Source organism: Lycorma delicatula, chromosome 1 (genome assembly GCF_047948215.1).
Source record: "Lycorma delicatula isolate Av1 chromosome 1, ASM4794821v1, whole genome shotgun sequence".
Lineage (NCBI taxonomy): Eukaryota > Metazoa > Arthropoda > Insecta > Hemiptera > Fulgoridae > Lycorma > Lycorma delicatula.
The window spans coordinates 2,464,766-2,485,120 of record NC_134455.1 but is presented as its reverse complement, the minus strand read 5'-3'; the positions used below and the strand labels follow the sequence as shown (position 1 = coordinate 2,485,120).

Below are 20,355 nucleotides of genomic sequence, written 5' to 3'. Positions count from 1 at the left end.
AAATTGTTTAAAAAAATTATTTTTAGTTAAAGAGAAATAAAACATTCATTACAAACGGCACATTATGTGCCATAATGCGCAATCGTCAAGTACAATACAGCAACAATGAGGCCCGTACAGCACGAGAGTTAAGTTAAATAAGTACCATTCCACACTGTACTGGAATTATGCAAACAAAGACAAACACACAGCAACTCCCTATTACACACATATATGCGCGGTACCATAGTGAACATGTTAACAAACTGCCATATCAATTATTCAAAGATCATTCAAATATAAACCAGAATTCTGCAGTGTGGGCTGAGGAAGAGCAGTAAATGTGGTGGGATGCTCTGGGTAGTTAGTAGGATATGTGTAGAGGGAAGCAACTGGCTGGCTAGGCACATAGATAACGTTCCCATGTCAGTAGCAGTCATATAGACGTCAGTAGCAGAGTGGGAGGTACAATAATCTGTTCCATAACGAATTATAATCAGATTTCTCACCGGCGAAAATACCAAATCCTCTGAAATTCTGACTTGACTCCAGATACAATTCAGAGATACTATCCTGTCAAAAACTCAGGAGTCTGATTGGGCCAAAATATTTTGAAATGTCTGTGATTTAGTGGAGAACAAAAGCCATGAACAATGTCCGCAAACCAGCATCAATGATGACAACAGTCAGGCTGATTATGACTTTGTGGAAGACGTAACCACACTGAAATTACATCAGAGGTGGGCATAAGTGTTCAGAATGTAAATACAATGTTAGCAGACATTTTGATACAGCAATGTCAGAGAGGTGGGTTCCACGTCTTCTTACTGAGAGAAATGTCTGGAAATCCATTAGCGGTTTCTGAATAAATCTGAGGAAGATGGAAAGGTATTTGTGGATCGTATTGTGACCTGCAACAAAACATGAGTTCACCATTACACCCCAGAAACCAAGAAGTAAGTATGGAGTGGAGGAAAAATGTGGATAGGTACACTGATCATGCCCAAGAAAGACTTATCAGCTGGAAAACATCTGGCAAATGTGTTTTGGGTCTCAGAAGTGTGATGCCGATTGAATTCCTACATGAACAGAAGGGCAGTAAATGCGGCATACTACTGCCAACTGATGGATATCAAGACTGTTTATTGCAACAAATGATGCTGATAATTGATTTGTAATGTCTTCCTTCTCCACGACCATGTACGGCTATATATAGAAACTCAGACTTGTGATAATCTCACTAAAATTCATTGAAAGAAGTTTTAGGAGAGGAAAGATTAGAAGATAAATGTTGCAGTATAGCAATATGTGCATAATTGGTTGTTGGAGCAGCAATCTTGTTTTTTTGATAAGAGAATCAGGAAGCTACCTATCTGGTGGAGAAAATGTATTTCTATTGAAGGGAACTATGCAGAAAAATAAGGTAATTTATTTGTAATTTTATTTAATATTAATAAAGGATGTAAACAAATTCCAGTTTATATTTGAATGACCCTTGAATATGTCTAATTTTATATATATATATATATAAATAAAATCAATATAATACCTTTTGTAAGCATGTTGAATGCTTAGAGTTTACAGTGAATGAAATCTTAACAGGAAAGCAGTACAGCAATATAATATTTATGCAAAGAAAGATGTAAGTACACAGCCTAACAGCTAGACACCAATATATGAAATAAGATTTTTTTGCTGTATAAAGAAAATTTTATTCAAGGAAACTGGATTAAACTTCTAAATAAATTTGTAATTTTCTTGTATGATTTCCTGAATTTGATTTCTTTAAAATTAAAATGTTTTATTAAAATGTTTGCTCTGAACATTTATTAAAAAGGCGAATCATCGATTTTGTGGAATAAAAATTTTTGTAGAACTGAATTATTCTTTCCTGTAAGATTAATCTTGTGATAATCAAAGTCTGACTTTAGTTATTCCTTAATCCTTATAAATCGATTGTTTCCTTTTTTAAATTTTGAAAATTCTATTATGTTACTATGACCATTATCCAACAGTACGTTACTAAAGAAAAAGCTTGTCTTTAAAGTGATATCTTACGAAGCCACATAATAGAAAAAATTCAATTTGATAATATTATGCCTTGTTCTTACTGAATTTTACTGAGAATTAATTTATTTTTAAAAACCTGTTTATTAATCACAGCAACTTAACAAATTATCCTACTTTTCATCTGCTCTCTGACAGAGTGTGATTTTAACATACCATAACTTCATTAAGATATCATATAAAAAAATAGTTATATGTAAGAATAGTTTTGCCTATTGTTTGAGTTCTTTTTTTCAAGTTTTTCCAATAGTCAGTTTCATTATAACAATTTAAAAATTATACTAAAATTTTTAGTAAAGGAAAGACTTTTCCTGCATGTGTTTTTTGATGTACAATTTCAATTAACAATGGGATGGAAAGAGTGTTGTGAAGCAAAGATAAATTTTCATTAAATATGCTGATAATCTCATGTGGCTGTTAAAATAATATAATCACTTCACCGATGGATGTACAGAGCTCTAGCCCAAAGATAAAATAAAAGTTAGTACAAGGTCTGTACTATGTTCTTTATTTACATGAAGAGATCATATATTCTTAAACAGGCTGCCCAGATTAATATTTTAATGAAACTTCTATCCTTTTTAATCTATTTTTCCATCTTGTGAACTAAAATTATATAACAAGTGCATCATAAAAGTATTAAATAACAATTTTTAAATGGACACAATATTGAACTTATTAAAATCATTGTTAAACACTTGTTGGATATATATTTTTTTATATCTAAAATTAATAATGACTCTTACATACATTTAATCAATAAACGAGCCGCCTTCTCCTTTTCGACCTGGTTTACTGAATAATACATTTTAATGCTATCATTGGAGAAGCAAGACTGTTTTTATTAAGTTTGACAGAACTGTTGCGGTTGAAAGATGATTTTCATACATTCTTGCGTTCAGGTAATATAACACTCGGGTTGTTTGAAGAAAAAAACTAATGAACTAACTATTCAGTTCATTAAGAAACCAAATATATTAATTTTAAATATGACGTCTAGCTAAGGTATAGCCGAGCAGTTATAGCAAGGCGCTTGCGGAGTGGAGTAGATGTGCAACTGTACATAGAGGAAAAAGTGCCTTGCTAGAATGACTCTGCTATACGTGATGCAGTAACTAATTGTTCTGCCTTTTTAATATTGACATTGTAAGTTTTAAAAATGAAATTATAATGTTTTTTTAATTAATTTTCTCTTTTTTCCAAATACAAGTTATTCAAAAAATATATGCAAATTCTAATGTAATAAGCCAACTCTTAGGGCATATGTTCAGAACTTCATTAACAATAAAGAAATATTCAAAGAAAAGACAAGACAATCTATAAATGACAAGAAGGTAATATATATCTGTGTGGATGTAATTAAAAAAGTGGAATACCTACTATTTTGTTATAAATGGAAGATAAGAAAATTAAGTTGACAAAGAATAACTTTCAAGACACCACAAACATACGTGACATAAAAAATAAATTGTGTAAACAAAGAAAAATTTGACGCAGCATTAGTTAAGAGAACTGACCTATGATGAATGAGATATGTCGGTCAAATTTGTTAAACCTTCAAAAAAAAAATAATTTCTAGAACTATTCTCTATCAAAATTTATCATATTACTTTCTGGGACAAGCACCCTTTAATGTCAATTAAATTCCCCTTAGCCCAAAATGAAAAAAAAAATTACCTGGAGCGTTTGCGAGAATAACTATGTGAAGGTGATGGACTAGCTGATACACTACTACGCCGTGACTTATGAGACTTTTTGGGCCTTCTGTCTCCTGATCTTGATCTACCACGACTGAAATTAGATACACATATATAGATAAGAAAAATTATTTAACTAAATAATGCTAAAGTCAAGAATATTAATTAACATGATAACGATGTTAATTAGTTCACTAATGAACAACTACCAGAATTTTACAAGATGCATAAAACATATGGGTCGTAAGCCCAAATCATACCCAATATTTCATTAGAAAACGTCTTAAAATCATATGAACATAAAAGAGGATGAAATGTTTTAAAGATAAATCTATCAAAGATGGATGCGAGGTTTGTTACCAATATATATGTTGAACTGCAGTAATATATATATATATATATATTACTGCATATATATGTATATTATTACTTATATATATTATTTAGTCAACATTTTCTTACAGAAACTCAATTCTCATAAATACCTTTCAACTGTAAATGTTTGGTTTAATTCCTCCAGAAAAATAAATTAGTAATGTTTGCAACTGATTCACATAATAATAATTTCCACTAAATATGATCAGTTCTCTTAAACACATATTATATATACAAATGAGATGTATTGTCAGAAAAAATATTTTATTAATGATGAAAGCAATTGAGACGGCAAAGGTTGTTAAAACCATTTAGATGTGACAAAAACCATTAATAAAAAAAAAAGTCACGATCATTGGAAAAATCTATAACAATGACAATAATTTAAAAATAGAACATACAGAATAGCAAGTGACTACTGAATGCCATGAAAATAATATTAAAAAAATTTAAACACGGTTATAAAAATAAAAACTACAATTACCTGTGCTTTTTTGATCGTTTATGTTTTGATGGTGTCCGACTTCTTGAACGAGATTGTGTTCGACTCCTGCGTTTGTCAGAATGATTATTTCGGCTGAAACAAAAAGATAATAAAATGAAACAAAAACAATTTTAGCGTACCTTATATGCAAAAATATATTAATCATATCAAGATATATTAATCATTTATTTATAACACAGATTCATTCACTATTCAAATTTTTAACATCTCTCACTCCTCCCTAATATTTTATCAAAACAATCTTGTTTTGTAGGAACAAACTCAAAACATCCTGAGTATTATTCCTACCCAAAATCAGTTAAAACTCAAAAAGCCAGTGGGCCATATGAATGATTTTTTTTACTATTTTTGCACTAAAAATTTCAGAAAGGTTTTAGATGTAGATTTTTATAATTTCACTACAAAATCTTATTCAGTTAGCTTATAGAGTTCCAAGTAAACAAATTGCACGTATGAGTGTTCAGGTGGCCGATTCACAAGCATCTCCTGTAAATCCTGTGTATACAAAAAAACTATGTGATATTAATATTCAGTAACCAAGAACTATTATATTTTAAATTCAAATAAATTAAGATACTTTGAGTTATGAAATTGTCAACTGTCCACAAACAGTAAAATTTCACAAATAATTTAGATTAAATCTCTATGATAATAAATTCAATTCAGTTTTTGACATCTGATTGTAATAAATCTATAGTGCTGTCAGTATTAAGAGATACAACAGGAGGCGCAATCTAGTTTTCTATTATATTACCCAATTCCCAACAATTTGGGAATGGCTGGCCAGTTTTATCGATGGCTTTAAACATAAATTTTTAACAGCAGATATTTTAAAAGCAGTATTTTCTGATGCTATGTAACTTTTTGTTTGTCCCCAAATTAACTAAATTGGGCTGAGTACACAACCCAATAGAATTAGATAGGGAGGAAATTGAAGCATGGTTTTGCCACTGGATCTTGTTAACTCATCAACTTACATATTAAAATTACTTTTAATTACATACATATTAAAATTACTTTTAATATTCGAAACCCTTTGCAATAACTAGAGTTTAAGTTCATCCTCTCCAAAATCACTCCTTTTGAGCTTAGCTACATTTTGATATCATTCTTTTTCAAAAAAAGAATGATATTTTTTCCTGGCTGGAATTTTTTCCTTCTTACATGAATGATAAGGAGCGCTGTCTAAGACAACTACTGAATTATCTTCCAAAGGAAATAAACACATTGCTAAACCTTTTCTCAATAAATAAAATTCACATCCTTTTTTATGAATTGTTCATTGAAATGGCCAATTTTTTCTTCAATTCATCTGTGGGTTTTGTTTTTAGGAATATGTAATTCATTAGTAGATTAATCAATAGTTGCAAATCACATTGTACACTGAAGCAGCACAACTTCCACTTATGTTAGCAGTTTATTAACGATATCAAAATTCAACACCATTGGATTACTCTGCAATTCACTTTTGTAAGCATTTAATATGATATATCGTTCCACACGACTTAAAGGTTTTTTTCATGGCCTTCTTTTCAGACGGAATATCACTAATTATACACTATTATCAGATGAATCGGCATCAGACATGGTTTGAAATAATGGTACAACTCAAGTCATATAAACACAAATCAAGGAATACACTACACTCAAATTCCAGTAAGCTTAAAAAAAATTGCATATTAACTTTAAATAACAGAGTAAATAAATCAGTAACAGAAATACAAAAATTGAACATGAGAACAAAAGAAAGAGTGATCATATGAAAAGATCAAGGGTGTTAATAGAACTGAGAAGACATAACATTATATAAACTTTTGATTATCTTGACTACTAAATGACAAATTAATTATATGGTGACTATGTACGAGTAATGATTGTAGTATTGTAAATAGATATGGCCGTGTTGTGAATCGGCACTGATGCAAGCGATGTAATTCAGCACAATCATGATGATGCATAGTACGTGAATCACACAGAAACGTTTGTTTATTCTTTACTCTGTAAGCTAATTGAATACAGTGTAGATGAGTGATGAGATACTAGAAGTACATATTTCATACTGTTATTTTTCATTTGTCAATTTGATTTCATATTTAAATACTGCACATTAAGTTTCCTATAAACATCTTATTACATTGGAGGGGGTTAAATAGTGTGATGTCTCAAAGGACAGTGATTATCAAACTAAATTCATGGAATTCATATAAAAACTCTTATCTCCACTTGAATGTAAATATGTTGAAAAAAAAAATTGTGTAAGGCTAAGGAGACTGTAAAAAACAATTTTACATTTGGCTTTGACTACCAGATTATGAAACTGAAACTTCGGTAACTGGTATTTCAGACCACATAATCCAACTAATTTCACTTTAATGGCAGAAACTATGTTGTAAAAAAGGAAAATTTAAAATAAGTTTGTTACAAAAAAGTTTAATAAACTGTAACTATTACTTAAAAGTAAGAATTGAAAAAGTTTTTAAAAAAGAAAACTAAACGCACTAATGTACTGTTAAGTACAAATCTGAAATATTTTAAAATATTTTATTTCTGCACATATAACTTAAATCAAAAAAACCAATGCTTCAAAAGCTAAGAAGGGCTGGATCCAAGCTAAAACTCAGTTAGCTAAAAAAAAATCATATGAGCAGAGACCAGCACTCATTCTGCTGCCCTTTTAAAGTAACATTAGGTTGGTTGGAAAGACTATATTTACCTCTGTTTATATGCTACAATAGTTCAGGTAAATGGTAGAAATAATTCTCTAATTAACTAATAAGATACTTCAAGAAAATAAACTATTTATTAGTGCTCAATATAAATTGTAATGGACTGTAAAACCAAACACACACATAGCAAATGCCTCTCATCTCCAACCGACTAACTAAATCATTTAAATAGATTTTCCTTCCCACCATGATGCCCTTTTGAAAAGACTGACAGCCACTGCAAAATATGAATTAATTAAACAAGCTCCTCACCTAAATGTATCGGATAGATACATTTACAATCTGTAGAACACTATGTAAAGTTAAGAAAAAGTAAATAAAAAATTAATATGACCAAGTTGAATTAACAACAAACATACTGAGGTTATGGTATTACTACAATGATATTCAGGAAATAGACATATCTTATTTATGGGGCATTTTACAATGCAGTGGACTTTAATGTGACCAGGACTAGACCTGCTAACACTGAAGTGGTGGTGAGTTGTCATCCATTATGAAAACTAAATCATCCGGCTTTAAGTTTGGAAGACAAGAATTCTAGTTCTTGCATTTTTGAAGATTATGTAGGTAATCAGTTGACCATCTCTGCCACAAGGTCTGCATTTGTTTGATGAACTTGCTGTAGGGCTGACACAAATTATGTGTATAACTTCCTAAACAACTGAGTTAAAAGGAGGAGAACTGCACAAACATGGTAAAGAAATTTTCTTGAGAGCAGCTACTCTTGATTTGGAACCATAACTTCACCTTATACATCTATTTATGTTCACAGAGTGTAAATAAATGCATGCTTCATAAGCTTGTTCAGAAGCATCAGGGATTTCATGCAGGTGAATTTCTTTTAATGAAGTATTTCAGAGTACCAAATGGGTCAATATAGAATTTTCAATGGGAGATAATTGACTTACTGAGAGAAGAATGGCAGTCAGGAAGTTCATCATCCCACTGAGTTTTTCCCTCCACAAATATTGCATCAATACTTTACACTTAAAAAACTACTGCAGGACTGATTAAACCTAAGGATCAAAAATAGATGCAAACGCTGACAACACAGTTCTCTTTTCACATTATTTATTGCTTACACCATGAAACCCTATTTAGAATTTTTTGAACTAGGGCATCATAGTACAATAAGGTCCTAATAGTCCCTTTACCTAACTCTAGAGGATGTAGCCATTCTTCATCTTCAGGAACATTCAACAGTAACTCAGCTTTGTTCGAACATCATTCAAAGATGAAATCCACCCTTTCTAAGTAAAACAATAATTTAATTGCTGCAGTAATGGGCTCGTCAGTAATAGTGGCAGCAGAGGTACAATCATCTACATAAATATAAGCAACAAAATTTGTGACTCCTTTGTATATAAATTGCCTTCATCTTCATCTGACTGTTGAATACATGAAATAGCTAAATAAGGAATGGATAATGTCCTATATGTCAGAGTCTTTAGTTTGAATTCAAGCTGAACTCTTAACTTCAAGCTTGAACCATTCAAGATTGATGGGTACATATGATGTCTCCACAGAAATCATTGCAAATTATAGTCTTCATCGTTAACTATAATGTGTCAGTACATTTTCACTATATGTGCAGTACATCTGCATGAATTTGAAACCTAAGTACCATAGAACACAGATCTTTACTGTTGGGTAGCAAGTAATACTCATAGAGTGACAATCCGAAGTAGTTTTGTGAGAAGTGTGAACACAAGTATTGTTTTTGTCACTGAACTACTCTCTTTAAACTCAGGATGATGAGGTAAGTAGAACATTAACCTAGAATTTTAATATGGAATTAAAACTTCATCCTTGTGTCCAATAATTTGTTATTTCTTTTGAAATCGAATGTACTCCTTTCCTTAGTTTTTCATTTTCCTTAATTTTTCATCTTAATTCAAATGTTTTTCCAGCTGAAGAAATCTACTCATTGCACCCTCTAATGATCACAAAGGTCAGATACATTCTCCTGTACTGAAAGATGAACAATGTATCTATCATCATCTCTTGTAGTATACTGACAAAAAGCAATCTTCACAGTACTGTTTTCACCAAAAATTTTCACCGATTGCTTCAGTTTTCCAAAATTGTTCTAGATGATCTTCAATCTCGTCATTATGAAGGAAGAAAATTTTTTGGTTTTTGTGAAGTGTCTTGTTGACACTGGAAGTAGACGTCGTGCCTAATAAAACCAATCCTAGCAGAGTATCTAATATCGCTGGGTATCCAGAATTAGTTAACTAATTCAATTCAGCTCCAATCAACAGATTATCTTACCAAACATATTAAAAGATAGATCACTAGTTTGATCCACTGTCAAAAAACAACCTACATTTATGAAGTTGTTTTACATGAACAATTGTGGTAGACAATAACGCGGGTGAGTTGGTTCCATTGAACGAACAATAACTATTTGATTTTTCTTTATTACCAGCATCAGGTTATTTATCTGCATTTAATGTCTTATTTTCTATATTGAATTTATCCTTAAACCTTTGAATTAACATATGTTGCAGCAAACCACAGTTATGACAAAATTGTTTTGAATTGAATTTAGATGATAATGATTAGAACACAAACAATTGTAACAAAGTTAATTCTGTTCAATAACTATCTCTCATTGACAAACCTTCATTTTTAAAAATTCTGGACAATTAGATTTTAATATTGATTATAAAACACAGGTTTTAAAAGTTACATCATTGGCTTGCAGGGTTGCAATAGCTTGGCACCTCTCTTCCAGAATGATTGTGTTCCCAAGCCTGTTTACTAAAAAGCCACATTAATTGGATTTTAGGTAAAATGCAAGTCATCTAATAACACATAAAAGCCTTCAATAAAATTTGCATTGCTTTTGACATGGTTAATTCATTTTTCCAGATTCCAAGATGATTCTTTCAAAGTGGATGGAAGATTTAGAAATCATTAACATGTTTCTGAACAATCTGCCTTGGATCGTTATAGCTCTTGTACACTGCTGTGCTCATAAGTAATCTAGCAAAAAGGTCCTTAGCCTAGTTCATTAATGATGAATTTAAACTCTCAAACATATCTTTAAAAAGAACCCAATTACTAAAATCACCACCAAAAGAGTGTAAACTAATTGCTGAAAGGGAAATAAGAAAATTAATCTATCATAAATGGCAACAAGGAATAAATTTGAAGGAATGATATAAATAAGTTATTTGTGTTTTGATATGATCCTGTAAACAAATATAGCTGTCAACAAGGATAAATACGAAAAATTAGGCTTATGGTAATTATAGTCCAGCTTAAATTATAGTCTGATTAAAATTAAAAATTCATAATACACAATTCTATCAATCATTTGGCAAAATGATTATTTTATTTACATGTACAACTAGTAATTCAATTGTTTTTTTATTGAATAATTTGAAAATGATTAACACAATAACTATGAGATAATCATACATGATACAAAAGATTCACAATTTTTTAAAAATGCAAAACATTACGAGTAAAAATTCATAACACGACACACAACAGTAATAACACAGCCCCGGCCTGCTTGACCCACAAATGTAAATAGTAGAAATAATTAACTAATTAATTGACAAGATACTTCAAACATTTGATTATTTTACGGGCTAATATCACTGAACTGTGCCTAGAGTCAAGTAAAAATTTCAGAGGATCTGGAACCTTTGTTGGCAAGAAATTAGTTTATAACTCATTGCACAACAGACAATGGTACCTCCTGGTCAGACATTTCGCTACCGATGTGACCTAGAGGTTGGGGATGTTACAGAACAGGGCTAGGAACTGGTGGGGGGGGGGGAATGACCGGAAGCATCACAAGGCGGGTGCTTCCCCTGTTGACGGGGGATCTTTAGAATAGGTGTTAAGAACAACTATTAAAATTATCAATTATTTAAAAACTACCAATTAAGTGTAGACTGAAAAGCTACACGTCTTCCCAAATCAGCTGATTTGGAAGTCGAGAGTTACAGCGTCCAAGTCCTAGTAAAGCCAGTTATTTTTACACGGATTTGAAAACTAGATCGTGGATACCGGTGTTCTTTGGTGGTTGGGTTTCAATTAACCACACATCTCAGGAATGGTCCAACTGAGAATGTACAAGACTACACTTCATTTACACTCATACATATCATCCTCTGAAGAATTATCTAAACGGTAGTTACCGGAGGAGGCTAAACAGGAAAAAGAAAGAAAAGACTGAAAAGCTTTGCAATTCGATGGGAACCAAGCTTATCAATTTATTGCTGCATTTGAAAACAAGTTGGCTTTCTAAGGATAAAGAATTGTTGTGAGTGGTAGAGCTTCGAATTATTTTTGAAAACTAAAAGTAGAGTAAACAACACTTTTGGAAGATAATTTTTAATCTGCCAAAGTTTTGATTCAACTCCTTGTTGAATGCAAGCATGAAACACAAAATTGAAAATATTATTTCAGCTACAAACAAAATGGAAGTATTTTTTAAAAAATTGAAATTTTGACAGTATTCAGTCGTAGGAGGTAAATTCTTACCTCCTACGACTTTTTAAATATAAGACACCTAAATGCATTATAAACTTCAGTAACAAAATATGTCCATTCCTCGTTATATTTCTCCTTTTGTTACAGGTAATGAAACTAACATACAGAATACAATTAACCTAACTGTCAATGAAAAAAATGAATTGTCAGATTTGTCAAGCGATTCTACTGTGGAAAGAGCATTTTTAGACATTTCAGTACAGCCCTTTTGAATTTATATGCAATGTCAGTATCCCACAACTGCAAAGAGAACCATATAAGTTTTGTTGCTGTTTTCAAAGGCCACATGTCGACAAACTCTGCGGAAACAGAGCACAGACTTCACAAAACAATAATTTTTTTTTTTTTAATCTGACTTCTAGTTATCAGTATTCCAGGCACTTGCCTTTATTTTTTTTCTGATGCTGCTTAACATTTAGATGATTTGTGTTTAGAAGAATTCACCTGGTTTTTGTGTTAACAGCGGCCTACGCACATTGGATGACTGATACTTAAAATTAGATATTACATATTATTACAGGTATCATCAGTACTAATCAAAAACAAATAAGTGTATTGTGATAATGTCGGTGTTCAGTGAAGTGTGTCATTAGTCAAAAAACATTGGGAAGCACTGCATTAAGCACTGAAAATGTTAAATACTAATGTTTAGACCTTTTTATAATTCACATCCAAGTTATATTTTTAATTGTCCGTGGAAGTTTTTATTTTGGTTAGTGGGTCAAATTGTCTACCAACCTCTTTTGGAAAAATTGGATTTGTCATTTACAGCCAAGGATGCAATTCAACAAATCAAAATTAAAGAACATAGAATAATTTTAAACACTTTTAAAAAATTTGAGATATAAATCAACTGTTATTTTAGCTTAAATCATCACTAACATTTTCCTGTTTGGTGGAGAAATAATTAAAAGTAAAAAATTTTACAGATAAACCCGATAATTTAAACAACTATAAAGATATTTTGTAATTTTGACCAAGAGCTTTCCTTTTGGAAGGATTGGTACCTGGAAGAACATCAAGTATATCAATTTGTAAATATACATACTGAACTAAATACAAATTTTTTCAGTACTATTACTAACATTCAATTTTGTACAAGTGAATAATTTTATGGCAAAATACAAAGAAATTACTACCCTACCTATTATCATAAAATTGAGTGCACATGTTAAATACTAAGTACGAATAACTCTACCAGGATACAAGCTATGATTGAAGTAACTCTACCAGGATACAAGCTATGATTGAAGTATTCTCAAGGTTGCAGCAAAGAATTAGTTTAAAAAATAAGAGAAAAGAATACTTTTACAAATATAAATATTTAGCTCCTAAATAAAGTAATTTTGTAAAAAACAATAAAGCTATAATATTCAATTTCTTTGATAGCAATTTCTTTGTCTCAATGGAAAAAAATCAAAGAAAACAAATTATTTGCTTGTAATATAAATTGATAAAATCTGAAATTATTGCAAATTTTTTTCAGAATAGGAAACAAGAAGAAGAATGTAAGCATAGGAAACAGAAGAATTATAATGGTCCACTTCTATTAATTTTAAAATATGGTAACATGGATTCTATACTTGAGTGAGCATCAAGACTACAACAGTTGCCAACCAAAACAGCAATATTCTTGTAATATCATAAATAACTTACTCACTGAAAACTTACTTTGAAGGAGAAGGTGAAGCTCCTGAATTAGGAGTATTATTTCCAGAGAGAACTCCTTTAACTTTTTGTCGGGCTTCCTGATACTCTTTACGTAAATCTTCAACACGCCTTTCTAAATCTTCAGTATTTACCTACAAACAAAATTAACATTGAAAACTAAAACAAATGAATATTTAACAAACATATTTTAAAGCAATATAAAAATTCTAAAATTTTGCAAATAATGGTGACAGTAAAACAAGCAAAAACTAAGCTTATTAAAATTGTTCAGCTAATGCATGGTCGGATTACCTGATGGTCTATATCTGATGGTCGGATTATCTGCTGGTGTATATAAATAAAAATATATATGCATGTATATATGAAACCATAAAATGAAATTATGACAAAATTGCACAAGCAGTAAAGGAACATAATTTAAGAGCACATGCTTGCGATGTATTAAATATAAACTACAAATTTAGTCTCCATAATTAAGAACTAAAATAAAAACTGAATTAGCCTTTTATATAAATTTAATTTCAAGGATCAATACACTTATTGTTTACAGAAAATGATTCTATCAAGCTCAAAATTTTATTTTAAAATGTTAACTACATTAGTTAACATTTATTTAATTATATTTTTATGATGAATAAACTTGTAATCATGTAAAAGAATAATCAAATGTATACAGTCAAAACTGTCATGCATTGTAAAGCATGAATGATGAGCTGAAAACTATGCCCATATATACGAATAAGCACAGATGATTTTGAATTAAATTTGTATTTTTAAGTAGAAAAATTTGAATAGGAAAACTTAAAAGAAACAAAAAGAAAATAAAAGCAATTTTTTATTTCAGATTTGACGAAGAGAAATATTAAAACAGCAACTTATTTTTCAGTATTAACTTTGTAGTGTATATCATGAAATTCTCAGACAACATATCCACAAATTTGAGGATTTCATTTTATGAAGAAAAAAGAAAACTTTGATATGAAATCCTTACAAATAAATATTTGTAAGGAATCCTACCATAGCTTGTATTAATATACTACTGCTTCAAAACAAGAGTAAAACTTTTCAAATTTTAGTTCTCTTGGAACTCTACAGAATGAAACCAAAGAAACTTTTCAAGAATTTTCATGTACACAACCAAACATATCAAATGTCTGGCCATTTCAATCATAATCTTAAAGGCAATGTTAAATCTTCAGAGTGCATATGAACAAAAAGTGTTGATCATTAACAACTTGTATGGTAAATCTATATAAAAAAAATTTTTAATTAATTAAAATTTTAAGTTTTTTCTAGAAGACAAACCTTTGGTCTCTGATACAGCCTTAATATTCTACGACACACATCTTCTATATGACTTTCAGGTATTTTAAAAATGGTAAACCACGCTGGATTCTTTGGTAAAGTTATTCGTAGCCGCCTTGCTGAAAGGTATATACAGGCACAAGCTACAGTCTCAGGATCGTAACGAACAAACACATCACTTCGCAATGCATCATTCATGTAATTCCTGAAAGTAAATTGAATAACTTTATTATAATCTGCAGAATAAAGAAGAAAACTGCTTTAAACTACAAATTACTTTAATAGAACAATAATTTCACAAACGAAAAATTTAGAATATTAAAAGCATTATTTTGACAATACACCAGGTCTTAGCAAATTATAACTATAAAATATTAATGTAATAATAAATGTTTAACATTATTCCAAATTATTAATCATCTGGTAATAAATGTGAAATGTGTACTAAAGTATAAAAAGCACACCATAAATAAACAAGAATGAGATTAGTACAAAAAGGCAAGTGGTAACAATACTTGCAACTACTGACGACAGTACAACTGACCACAAACTACATGTATATAATAATATGCAGCAAGTACAGATATCATCCAAAGCAGGAAAATACTTTTCTCGTCACAAAATTCTTTTGAGTACAATAGTAAAAAATAAAATAAAATACAAGTGACAACTTGTCATGCAATAGAAAAATTAAAAGTATAACGTAAAAAAAGAAATTAAAATAGAGAAAAAATATGAAAAAATTATCCAAGCAGCATGAGAAACATAACAGCACATGCAAGCATTGTATTAAATATCAATATCACTTGAAAATAAATTTGACATCATGAATTAAGAACTAAAATAAAAACTGAATTATCCTCTTTTATAAATTTAATTTTAAAGATCAATATATTTATCACAGAAAATGATTTAAGCTCAAAATTTTATTTAAAAAACTTTAAGTATCTAAAACAGATCACTAAACATATGCACAAATGGCAGTTATTGTACAGAGAAAATGGAAAAAAAACCAGTTGGTGGTTGGGAAATGGATTATGTTTTAAGAAACATTCCAATTTAACCTCACATCTCACAGTGAATTTACTATTGTGGGCCATATTCTGAGCGTTAAGAGGCATACATGCCTTGAACTGGGGCACGCCCGACTCTGTATTTGTGTAACAAGCACACAACTCCTTAGAAAAAATAAAACAATCCTTCAAAAGCACTTAATCTGCATTCTACATTGAAAGTGTCCCAACATTATATACAAAAAAAAAAAAAAAAAAAAAAAAAGATTAATTAAGACTACCTTAATCTACATATTTTTTTATTTCTATTTTTTTTTAAAGTAAACTATTTACCCTCTGCACAACTGTACTATTTATGAAATACTAAATGCATTTCAACTGAAGGTAGTTTTTTCCTATAAAAGCAACGGAATAACAATAATCAGTAACTTTTAAAAATAAATTAAAGTAACTTTGTGTAACCAATTAACAGAACTCACCATGATAACTGCATAAAAGCTTGATTCTTTTCATAACCTAATACTTGAAGATACATCACAATTATCTGTAACGAGATAAAATCAAATAAAAATACAGAAGATAGAAATTAAAACTTCTTTAATTTTTTTAAAGTTGAGATTTATCTTAGATCTAAACAAGCAATCTGAAGAATGCATTTCACAAAATATTTAAAAACATTTCTTTTTGTACAATTTGATTTGAATGCACCAGGTAAGCTAGTAAAGCATAAAAATAATGTTTTATGGCAATTTATTTGGTCATAGAGTTCAATAAAAACTAGTCATACTCAGAAAGGGTCTAACTCAAACTATCAACACAAAATGCAACACTATAACGTGACTTACTGCATAAAGTAAGGCTATATACTTTTACAAAAGTGAAAATAAAGATTACTCACAAAAATTACAAATAGTTTACAAATTAATAGAAACATAAATAATTATTTTTTTATATTACTACTATTTCATGAATATAATGTTTCAGTTGCTGATAAAGCCTGCTAATTTGAATATAAAATACATATAGACACCCTGACCTCCCACCATGGGGGATTACAAAATAGATCCCATAAAACCTAAAGATTTCAACATATTATTAACTGAAATTTGATAACATTCTTAATAAATACATTAAAAATATACAACAAACCTACACCACAAAACGAATCTATTATCTATAAACTTATGAAGACAGGCTTAATCTTCAAAAAGTAACATTAGAAATTAGAACAACTAAACCCAAAAGCTCTAAAAACGGTTTTAAGTTGAAGGACAGAAATATAACATTTACTGCAAAGCTCTTCAGTGTAAAACATCCATTATTGTCTTTGGGATTAAACACTAACAAAAAAAAAACGAAGACAGGAAAGAAAAAACATATGCAAGTTTTAAAAAAGAAAATGAACAACAATAAAGATTCAATATATCATACATTAAATTAATGTTGGAACACACCGAACTATAAAAATATAAAAACAAGTTTTTTTTCTCTTACCTTATGAGGATGCTTAACATGAACACAAAATCCAAGTTCCTTAAGAACTCTACGTTCAGCCTTAATCACTTGTGTTTTAAGAGCGATATAATGCTGATCTAAAATCATGGGCTGGATTGTCCTGAAACAGAAAACAATATTTATATTCTACTCATTTTACAGACACAAATCAAGAAATAATTTAAACATTTGTTCTGGCTCTTTATTTAATCATTGCATTTCTGTACAACTGTCTATATTTGATTCATGTGTTTTATCAATATTTTACATAAAAGTCTGGTATACTTAAATATTATGTCACAAAATAAGCCATGTATATTTATTGTGTATTATTACATTTCTACTTTTACAACATTCTATGAATAATTACTACATAATAACAGAAAACAAGCAAGACACAAAAACTATCCTCAAAGATATTCCTATTACTTTTTTTTATCTAGTCATATCATATCATTTATACAATTGTTTTACATTACTTAACATAATTACAATTAAATCACAAACAATTGAAAATTACAGATACTAACTTAAAAACCTATGCAATATCCATGATGATGTCTTTTTTAGGAAATGTCTTTTTTAAGCAGTTCCTTAATAATACTACGATCAACAACAACAAGAATAAGCATTACCTTTATAACATTACTATTTAATTTGCATTGAATCAATGAATTCAGCCTTAAAACAGAAAATATTAAATTAGATCTTCTTAACTACTTTTATTTACTATTTATACTTTAAGAGTATGTTTTTCAAGTTACCTACAGTTTCTTTTTATAAATAATATTTAATGTTAAATTGCACGAGTCAAAAAGATAAAAGTTGATACATATATCAAAGAAGTATATAATTGTGTCGATTCTTCAAATAAATTATTTTGAAATTCAATGAATTACAAGGAATTCTTGATGAACTCATTCATCTTTATTAATAATTAACTTTTATTTATAGAAAACATGTAAAATAGAATTTTTAAAGTTCAGCATCATTTAAAGAAAGCAAGTGAAGATGAACGAACCTCTGAAAACATGTTATTCAAGAGTAATTAATGAAATAAAATAAATAATATCTTCCTTACTGTATCTCTTAAAATTCATTAATTATTATGAAGTTAAATAATAAAGGAGTGCTATTCATTAAAAATAATATCATGTTATTATTATATCATCATAATTCCACAACATTTAAGATATGTTCCTTACCACATAATTTTTTCAATTTTCAGCATTTTTTTTTGCAAAGAATGTTTCTTTCAGAAGAGTAGTTTAGGCTGAATCATTCTGTCACTCCCATTGCAAGTGTAATTATTGCTTTATGTATACAATAATGTTCTGTAAGCTATCGCTTGTCTGGCGCTATGGCTTGTCAATAATAAACAATTAAAAATTTTGTTGAACCTTTATTTGATGTTTAATAACGATAACATCATTTGTAACACTTCACAAGATTATTCAGTTCAGTAAAAAAAAGTATTTCAACGTATGTTATGTTACTCTGAACAGTACACGGAACAGCAGTTTTATAGTTCATTTTTATAACAGTTTTACACAGTGTTTTTGTATCAATAATGAGCGGCTCTGTTGTGAAACATAAACCATGTAAACCCTTATATAGCTCCGGAAAAAAAAAATCAGCCATAACCTTAAAACAAGATAACCCTGAAACTGTAGTCAGAGACATTACTCAGAAAGCAAGTAGTGCAATAGTCTTTAGCGAGAGAACAATTTTTAATATAATAGACACACAAAACTTATTGTAAATATGTTAGAGGGTTAGCCCTAAAGACTCGAAAAAGCATGTGAAAACAATTGGAAAAGTCAGGGAATTTTACTAAAACTTCTATCAGAAAAAATTTCAATCATTTTATTTCAATAACAAGCTTCCTAACTTGAACAAAATATTAAATGTTACAAATATAGATTCTGAACTGCCAAATCTTTCTAGAAGTACATTATATAGTGTTTTACAATCAATGAGTTTTCGTTTCAAGTTCAGAAAAAATAATTGTTTATTGATGAAGGTGAAGATATTAAATTCATGGCATAGGAGATACTTAAGAGGAATTATGCGATTTTGTGACGAGGTAAGACAGTTTATTATCTACTTAGATTAATGCAAAAGACACTTTTATGAAAGGTTTGTCAACTGGGGTGAAAACCCTGGCTGGAAAGGTAAACTATTAATAGTAATACAAGTAGGAAGTGAAAATGGGTTTTTGAACGGTGGGTTATGGGTATGTGAATCCAGATCTTCCTAAGAGTATTATGATGAAATAAATGGTGACTATTTTATGCTGTGGTTTAAAAAAATTGTCGAAATTGTTGAAGTATCCATCACAGTAATATATAATACCATAGTACTATCATACCACTGCCTGAAAACTGAAAAAATTCCAAACACTTTGACCTGAAAATCGGAATTGCCGAATGTTTAAAATTGTGTACACTGAAAAACATTTTATAAGTAGAACTTTTAAAAATGGTAAAATCAGTTTAACAAATATATATTCATTATCAAGTAGATGAAATTGCAAAAAAAAATTGATTGATCGGGTATTGATGAAATACAATGAGGTAACAAATATTTTTTGTTTTACTTGAAATTTTAATATAGCATACTTAAAATTTTTATATATCATTTATAATTTTTATATATAATTTATAATTTTTATGTATCACTTAACTCACGTTTCTAATTTTTCTATTACAAGTTATTTTAATTCATGTTTATGTTAAGTGGTTTTTTTTCTCAGATGGACTGCGCTAAATTAGATTAGAAGCACAGACTGTTATGTTTTGGTTTGCTGCACAGATTCTGTAGAATGGATCTTTATTAATATTAATTCTTCAAGATAATTTATTAGGTACAATATTTTACAATAACCAAAGATAATCTTACAATTGTAATCAAAATAGAAATAATAATAAAAACTAAAAATTGAATCATAAACAAAAGGAATATAAAATAATTAAAATGGTAAACTAAGGGCAATATCTTCTGAA

The 20,355-nt window shown here is 29.5% G+C and overlaps 1 protein-coding gene across 12 annotated transcripts in view; it reads right to left on the bottom strand.

The window, feature by feature from the left end:
• LOC142320432 (cyclin-L1) overlaps positions 1-20,355 on the bottom strand; it is a 106,936-nt gene that overhangs the window by 57,850 nt on the left and 28,731 nt on the right. For all 12 annotated transcript variants that reach the window (XM_075358753.1, XM_075358992.1, XM_075358646.1 and 9 more), the window contains exons 3-8: positions 17,351-17,471; positions 16,336-16,400; positions 14,844-15,048; positions 13,539-13,669; positions 4,603-4,695; positions 3,724-3,837 (exon numbers count right to left, since the gene is read on the bottom strand). In XM_075358753.1, the coding sequence (XP_075214868.1) occupies positions 3,724-3,837; positions 4,603-4,695; positions 13,539-13,669; positions 14,844-15,048; positions 16,336-16,400; positions 17,351-17,471 (729 nt within the window). The remainder of the gene's footprint in view (positions 1-3,723; positions 3,838-4,602; positions 4,696-13,538; positions 13,670-14,843; positions 15,049-16,335; positions 16,401-17,350; positions 17,472-20,355) is intronic.